Consider the following 8,704-nt stretch of genomic DNA (forward strand, 5'->3'; position numbering starts at 1 on the left):
AAAAAGCCCACCAGCTTGAACCCAAGGTCGCTGGCTCCAGCAAGGGGTTACTCGGTCTGCTGAAGGCCCGCGGTCAAGGCACATATGAGAAAGCAATCAATGAACAACTAAGGTGTTGCAGCGCGCAATGAAAAAGTAATGATTGATGCTTCTCATCTCTCTCCGTTCCTGTCTGTCCCTGTCTATCCCTCTCTCTGACTCACTCTCTGTCTCTGTAAAAAATAAAAAAAAAATAAAAAAAAACCCCAAAAATTTAGCAATTCTCTTGACTTTATTTTTTACCCTTTTCCCCCTAGATATTTCTTCTTGCAGGTAGAAAGCGGAAAAAGAGCAAAACATCCAACTACCTTATCTCCACTGATCCAACAGATTTATCTCGTGAAGGGGAAAGTTATATTGGCAAACTCAGGTAAGAGTAGCCTTGTATCACTTTCCTATTCTTTCTGGTACTTTTATTCCTGTTGTAAAAAATAATATAAATGGAGCCACTTTAAAAATGGAGCTGGAGCTGACTTGCATGTCTTATGCCTCAAACCTTTGGAATGTTAGAATAGGGCAAAATAATCTTTGAACGCGGCAGCAGTGCTGGATAAAGATAACAAGAAAGCAGATATTATGATTACCAGGCTGATGGCCACCTGACCAAAAATTAAAAACATCATTTAGAATTAGTGTCACTGTGTTAGCTTACCTGCCCCACTAGCAGTGCCTGCCTCGTATTGATGTAATTGTGCTCCTTCCCTTTCTCATACGTGCTTCTTGCCTTTTCCCCCTAATCGGAACATTGGGCTTCTGCCTAAATCAGCGCTTCCTGAATAGCTATTATTCTTTTGAACTCAAATAAATGCGTGTTGCCTCTCACTTTGGCCTTTCATTTTTAGGTTAACACAGTAGTTTAAGAATAATCCATATCTTTTTTACAATGAGCACATATTAATGTTATAATCTAAAGAAAAAGAGGTTAGAAGAAAATCTAAGTCCTTTGTTTTAATGAGAGATTTTGAAAAAGTGATGAGGAACATTTAGACATTTGGAGGACAGGCACATGGGCTTCCATTCTGTTAGACCTCTCCTAGACTGTGTAGGAGAAAAAGTATAGATCATTATGGTGACTTTTTTTGTTGATTCTAGATCCAACCTCATGGGGACGAAGTTTACAGTTTATGACCATGGTGTCAGCCCAGCTAAGGCCCCAGCTCTGGTAGAAAAGGCCTATACCCGGCAGGAGCTAGCAGCCATCTGTTACGTGAGTGCTGTCTTCAGCATTTACTCTTCTCCGTAATTTCCTGAATGTCACACTGGCATTTCACACTTAACATAACCTACGTGGAACTCGTAATCTTCCCTTTCAAGCATGTTTCTGTTTCTTTGATCCTTCTGTTGCTGGTATCCTTTTCTCTATATATTCCAAGTTTTAATTATTTATGAATTTCCAAGTTCTTTTTTTTTTGTACTGTTTTAATATGCCTTGTCTTATCTACTCTTCCCTTTTCCTAATGCCATTGGATTAACACAGACCTTCATTACTTCTTAGTCCATTGGCCAGAGGCTACAATAAATTACAAACTGATCTCTCTGCATTTAGTCTTTTTCTGTCTGTACTCCTGCCAGGTTAATCTTTCTAAAATAACTCTGGTTGATCTTGTTCTTCTTCTTCAAATCTTTCATAACTACCCACCGTGTACGGAATAAAGCCCTAACCCTTGAGCCTTTCCTTGCAGATGTCCTAGAGGCACAGCCCCGGCCACCTGGTTCTCATTATTTTGGCCACAGTTGCCCTCCTGTGCTCCACCATGTGATCTTCCCTCTCCTGAGAGCTGTCCCTTTTCCTTCCCGCCCTTTGCCATATCAACTGATGCCACAGAGAGTCCTGCCCACTGGATGTGGTTGACATTCCTTTGTACACCTCCCGTGACACCCAGTGCTGCCTCTCAGAGTTGAGTAAAAGAAAGGAAGGTGTTAACCTAACTCAGTTGTTGCTTGATCTCAAAAGTCTCAACACTTTAAATATGTGTGACTCTTGTGTATATGTATATGTAAATATATGTGTATACACACACAGCATATATCTACCTGTTTTTTTTTTCACTGAATTTATTGGGGTGACTCTGGTTAACATAATTATACAGGTTTCAGGTGCCCAGTTCTACAACACATCTCTTTATACTGTATTATATGTTCACTTCCCCAAGTCAAGTCCTGGCCCATCACCAGTTGTCCCCCGTACCCTCTTTCCTACCTATTTAATGTGCTTATTCATATATAACTGCCTGGCTTGACAGATAGTTGAGTTTCTTGCCTCCTGATACAACCCATTTAATTTACACTGTAATTCTCACTGTAGATTATATAATGCCATGCCCTCATTACAAAATAAATATTTATTTTTTTATTTTTCAGTGAGAGAGACAGAGAGATGAGAAGCATCAACTTGTAGTTGTGGCACCTCAGTCATTCATTGATGGCTTCTCATACTTGCCTTGATGGGGGAGGGGGGCTTCAGCCAAGCCAGTGACCGCTTGTTCAAGCCAGGGACTTAGACTTCAAGCCAGCAACTATGGGATCATGTCAATAATTTAATACTCAAGCTGGTGACTCCTTGCTCAAGCTGGTGAGCCAGTACTCAAGCTGGATGAACCCACACCAAAGCCAGCTATCTTGGAGTTTTGAACCTGGGACCTCAGTGTCCCAGGTCAATGCTCTATCCACTGTGTCACCACAGGACAGGTGGGAAATAAATATTTATTGATGACAAAATTGGACAGTTTGCTCACAGTTGTCTCAAAGTTCATTTAAGATTAAAGAGTAAGGCCTGGGCCCTGGCCGGTCGGCCTAGCGTGCGGAGGACCCGGGTTCGATTCCCGGCCAGGGCACATAGGAGAAGCGCCCATTTGCTTCTCCACCCCTCCGCCGCGCCTTCCTCTCTGTCTCTCTTCCCCTCCCGCAGCCGAGGCTCCATTGGAGCAAAGATGGCCCGGGCGCTGGGGATGGCTCTGTGGTCTCTGCCCCAGGCGCTAGAGTGGCTCTGGTCACAACATGGCGACACCCAGGAGGGTCGCAACATGGCGACGCCCAGGATGGGCAGAGCATCGCCCCCTGGTGGGCAGAGCGTCGCCCCCTGGTGGGCGTGCCGGGTGGATCCTGGTCGGGCGCATGCGGGAGTCTGTCTGACTGTCTCTCCCTGTTTCCAGCTTCAGAAAAATGCAAAAAAAAAACAAAAAAAAAACAAACAAAAAAAAGTAAGGCCTGACCAGGCAGTGGTGCAGTGGATAGAGCGTCGGACTGGGATACGGAAGGACCCAAGTTTGAGACGCCGAGATTGCCAGCGTGAGCGCAGGCTCATCTGGCTTGAGCAAAAAAAAAAAAAAAAAAAGGGCTCACCAGCTTACCCCAAGGTCGCTGGCGCAAGCAAGAGGTTACTCGGTCTGCTGAAGACCCACAGTCAAGGCACATATGAGAAAGCAATCAATGAACAACTAAAGTCTCTCAACGAAAAACTGATGATTGATGCATCTCTCTCTGTTCCTGTTTGTCCGTATCTTTCCCTCTCTCTGTCCCTGTAAAAAAAAAAAATAAATAAAAATAAGAAGTTAAAGTCATGAAAAACAAAAAGATTAAAGAGTAAGCCTGGCCTGTGGTGGCACAGTGGATAAAGTGTCAACCTAGAATGCTGAGGTTGCCCTGGCCAGGTAGCTCAGTTGGTGAGAGTGTCGTCCCGAAGCACAGAGGTTGCCGGTTTGGTCCCTGGTCAGGGCACATACAGGAACAGATGGATGTTCCTGTCTCTGTGTCTCTCTCTCCCCATTCTCTCTCTAAAAATCAGTAAAATAAACATTTAAAAAAGAAAAATGGAATGCTGAGGTCACCAGTTCAAAACCCTGGGCTTGCCCAGTCAAGGAACATACAACAAGCAACCAATGAACAACTAAAGTGAAGCTACTGTAAGTTGATACTTCTCACTCCTCTCACCCCCTCTTTTTATAAAATCAATAAAAAAATCTAAAGATAAAAGAGTAATAGTAAGTTTTCAAGCCAATAGAAGCTATTTTAAGTTCAAGTGTACAAAATTAGGTTTAAAAAGAGGACTATAATTACTTTCCTGGTCTTGATTCTCTAGCTCTCTTTAATTACAGTAATAATAGCTTTTAGTGCTCTTGATATTGTCAGCATTTTACATGCCCAAGTAAGTGAATTGTCTTGTTTTTCTTTCTGTTTCCAAGTTCTGTCTTGCTTACTTTTCTTCCAGGAAACAAATTTACTTGGATTTAAAGGTCCTAGGAAAATGTCTGTGATCATTCCAGGGATGAATATGAGCCATGAACGGATCCCATTTCGGCCTCAAAATGTAAGAACATATTTAATCAGCAAAGGATTCTAAAAGACAAGAATTCAATACAGAAGAGATCCAAAATGGGTCGATTCTTCCAGAGCCCCAAACAGGAGTGTTGCTCATAGTCTTCGTTAGCAGGGCCATCCGTCCAGAACTCGGGATAAGGACAGCTGCAGAGCAGTTGCTAGAGTGCTTGATTTGCAGCCACTCAGTCTGCAGTGCAAATGCTAATCTGTAAGAATAAAAAAAAAAATCCAGCATATTTTTGGCTTTCTTTGTTTCTGTTTTACTCTTCTGCAATGGAGAAAATATTCCCCTACTCTCTCTTTGCCCTCATAGAATGGAGAACACATGGTTTTCTTATGCTTTTCAGTACAAAGTAATGATTTTCCTTTCGAATAGGATCATGAGAGCTTGCTTTCAAAATGGCAAAACAAAACCATGGAGAACTTGATTGAGCTGCACAACAAGGCTCCAGTCTGGAATGACGACACTCAGTCCTATGTCCTGAACTTCCATGGCCGGGTCACACAGGCATCTGTGAAGAATTTTCAGATAGTCCACGAAAATGACCGTAAGCCATCAGACAGCTGTATGGAAATAGAAGGAAGCATGTTCTTACACGGTGGGGAAATGAACATTTCCTATTATTGATAGGAAGCTATATTCAGGATAGACTTATCTAAGAAATGATTTCTTTGGAAAGATAACAGTTTTACCGTGTTGAGGACTGAAGAGAGAGAGAGATTTCCTGTGGGCAATCAGAGAAGTCTTAAATGAAGCTGTTTGGGAAGCAAGTGCAAATGACCTATCAGAAAAGGTTCCTTGCAGCTTGTGCTGTTCCCAGCAAGCTTCTCTTGACTTGTCTCTCTTCTTCCCTCTTTGTGCTGGTCAGGAGTAGTCTCTCATTCTCTTCAGTTGAGGGGAATCATAATAGAAACTTTGTCCCTCTCTTCTTGTCTGTCTCTCTTAAAAAAAACAACACCCAACTTTGCGTATGGTTAGCAGACATTCTTCTTTTTTTTAAAATTGGTTTTAAAGAGAGAGAGAGAGAGAGAAAGGTGGGGGGGGGGTAGTAGGAACCATCAACTTGTAGTAGTTGCTTCTCATAAGTACGTGCCTTGACTCGCCAAGCCCGGGGGTTGGGACCAGCGACCTCAGCATTCCAGGTCAACACTTCATCCACTGTGCCACCACAGGTCAGGCTAGCACATGTTCTTGTTAATACCACTTTCATTCTCCCTAAAAGTTTCCCATTCTAAAGAGACCTGATTAACCGACCTATTTGGAGGATTTTTTTTCTGTATCTTAACAGGCTTTTCCCCAGTATGACCATATTATCTTCTAATGTAATATTTTTTCTCTGTTTCTAGCTGACTATATAGTCATGCAGTTTGGACGTGTGGCCGATGACGTATTCACCCTGGACTACAACTACCCAATGTGTGCTCTGCAGGCCTTCGCTATTGGGCTCTCTAGCTTTGACAGCAAACTGGCATGTGAATAGACAGAAAGCATGCAGAGCTGGACCCCTTTTTTTTTTTACAACAGCGTTCAGGAGCGGATAGCTGTCTCCCTTGCTCTTGTCCCAGAACATGAAGAGAGACAGCCTGCCCCTTTTGGAATAATCCCTGAATGTATGCATGTATGTGTATATACATATGTGTGTGTGTGTGTATCTATATAATGTATACACACGTATATGTTTACACACAGACTCCACTTCTCTGGCTTTCACAACCTGGTCAGGGCTTCCAGTTTAACAAAGGTGAGAAGTTATTCAAAGCACAGGAAGTTTCTTGTCCAGGGCACGCTGGCGACTCCCGAGGTTACTGCCCCTGCCAGATTCCATGCTTGGAAACTTGCAGCTAGAGTCAGGTTCTAATAATTAAACACTTGGATCTCTTTTTTTGAAGATCTTTTCAGAGAGGGGACAGTTCCTTAAATTGACTTTAGCCTTTAGGGTTGCACACTTTATCTATAAATGGCCAGATAGTCTCTCTTATTACAACTCGGCTCCATCACTGCAAAAGCAGCAACAGCCAATTTATACACAAGCAAGTGTGGCCGTGTTCCAGTGAAACTTCATTTACAAAACCACAGAGGTCAGATCTGGCCTGTGGGCTAGTTTGCCAACCTCTGCTTCAGATACATCTCTGTACTCTCTGTACTTGGGCATTTCCGAAATGGCCTGTAGTGATGAGATGATACGAGTGGGAAATGGATATCTCCAGGAAGCAACAGTCCTACAAATTGGATCCAAAGAGGTACTTGGCTGCATTCACTATTATGAAGTGTTACCTTGTCTTGGTGACAGTGGTTTTTGGAGTATCATTTACCATCAGAACTGGGAAACCTGAAGTTCGTGGTCATTTGAGTCCATACAGGGGGGTTCTGTTACACTGCTCAGCACACCCATGGGAGGAGCCAGTGTCAGCCACTTCACCTACCTGGACAGAAAAAGTTGTGCACAGTAGGAAACAAATCTAAAATTGTCTTTATCACATGGAGTGTGATACCTGGTTTTTAGAGCTAGCTTGTTCCCGTGGTGCTTGGAAGGCACTGATGTCACAGCCTCCTCTTCCCTTCCCTCAGAGCAGATTGGCACCAATCTTAGTCAAAGTGGCTATTGCCAAATTTGTGATCAGTGATACAATAATTACGTGGCTATGGCCAAATTTGTGATCAATGATATGAAAGTCATACAATTGTCTTAATTTCAGTTTAGACTGAAAACATAAACTCAAGAGGGACTTAGTGTAGTTGAGACTGAGAGTAATTTGACAGTTGCCTTCATTTTCAACCCAGGAGTGCCTCCCACATCTGTATATGGAGCCTTTAGTATAGAGGGACACACATACCTGTAGACCATGTAAGAAGTAAGAGACCATCGTGTATTAAAACTTTCATTGTCAAAAAACAAACAAAAAAAACCCTCATTGTCATTCCTAAGAGATCTCAGGAAAGGCTTGGTGAAGACCAGCCAGCTAACTCTTGAGTTCTGTAGACCTTGTTGGGAAGAACTTTGGGCTTATTTTCTTGACGTAAATATTGTACTAATCAGCTCCGGAAAGCCTGGTTCACTGGTACAGATCAAGCTCCTGTCAGTCTTCCTCACAGGTCATGAGTTTTGCTAAATTCAGGTTATTAGCACCTCCCCAAAAAACATGACTCGGCTACCAGCTCACCAGTCTTGGAGTGTATTTGAATCTTGAAAATCCAATAAGTTGGTGAGTTCTGCATTCAGCATTGCCCGCTTCCCAAGCCTTGGTGCAGTGAGCTATTTGCCAGCATGGGGCAAGGAATCAGTGGCTGTTGCTCCATTCTGTTTCCCTTCTCTGGACTTCCTTTCTGTCTCCACTTCCTGTTCCATGCTCCACATCAAACAGCAATATGAAAGGAAGTGTGGGAGACGAAAAGACCCTGGCTCCTCCGCCACAGGAAAGTCCTACCTGCTGTGTTGTGAAATTATTGGTTTCCATCTCAGGCATGCTTCCCATCAAGTGCCTCCTTCATAGAAGTGCCCAAAGCCCTTCAGACTTCAGGCACCACCTCCCTCATATAGTGTCAGAGGAGCTGCCCTCCTTGAAAATTTACCTCTGATGCAGTAATTGACAACATCTGGAGAAGGGGACCTCTTGGGCTGGCCAGATCTAATCCTGCTTCCTGCTCCCTCTGGCTCAGACATTTATACCCTGGCTTCATGTACTTACTACCTGGATGTGCAGGTGATTGGTTTTACATAAATCATATTTATACCTTTTGTATGCTACAGAAATAAAAAATTTCTATAAAAATGGGAGTGTTGCCATTCTTCTTTGCAAAAGTCCATCCCTTGTGTGGTTCCTACTGTCATGTTCTCTAATAGTAATTTTCATCCCTTGGCAACAGTGAACTAACCTTCCAGGAAGCATCACCATAGCTCTTTCCCAAGGGAGCACAGGATCCTGGAGCCTGTGGAGTCTGCGTTCCAGAGACGGTCTAGACTCATCCTACATGTTACTGAGTTTTCTGGATAGATGATAGCAAAGAGCCAAGCATGGGGGGGGGGCACAAAAGGGTAGGGTTTGTCTGGTTCTGGATGCCTACACTGTCATTTTCCTGGGTCACCTTTGTTGGTGTTTGCTGATTCAGCAGCAAAACAAATCAAATATCCAATAGTGGAGTAGGCCTTTTATCTCTTTCTATTAAGTGTTTACTTTGTGTGTGTGTGTGATAGAGACAGGAACAGACAGACTAGAAGGGAGATGAGAAACATCAATCCTTTGTTGCAGCACCTTAGTTTCTCAGTGATTGCTTTCTCATATGTGCCTTGACTGGGGGACTACAGCAGACCGAGTGACCCCTTGCTTAAGCCAGTGACCTTGGGTTCAA

General features: G+C 43.3%; 1 protein-coding gene across 1 annotated transcript in view; it reads left to right on the plus strand.

Moving 5' to 3' along the window:
- Positions 1-7,220, plus strand: part of TULP3 (TUB like protein 3) — a 50,048-nt gene extending 42,828 nt beyond the window's left edge. The window contains exons 7-11 of the mRNA XM_066257700.1: positions 297-409; positions 1,132-1,246; positions 4,247-4,345; positions 4,733-4,904; positions 5,704-7,220. Coding sequence (XP_066113797.1) covers positions 297-409; positions 1,132-1,246; positions 4,247-4,345; positions 4,733-4,904; positions 5,704-5,837 — 633 coding nt within the window. The 3' untranslated portion in view covers positions 5,838-7,220. The remainder of the gene's footprint in view (positions 1-296; positions 410-1,131; positions 1,247-4,246; positions 4,346-4,732; positions 4,905-5,703) is intronic.
- Positions 7,221-8,704: the final 1,484 nt, after the last annotated feature.

The sequence above is a fragment of the Saccopteryx bilineata genome, chromosome 2, assembly GCF_036850765.1.
Source record: "Saccopteryx bilineata isolate mSacBil1 chromosome 2, mSacBil1_pri_phased_curated, whole genome shotgun sequence".
NCBI lineage: Eukaryota > Metazoa > Chordata > Mammalia > Chiroptera > Emballonuridae > Saccopteryx > Saccopteryx bilineata.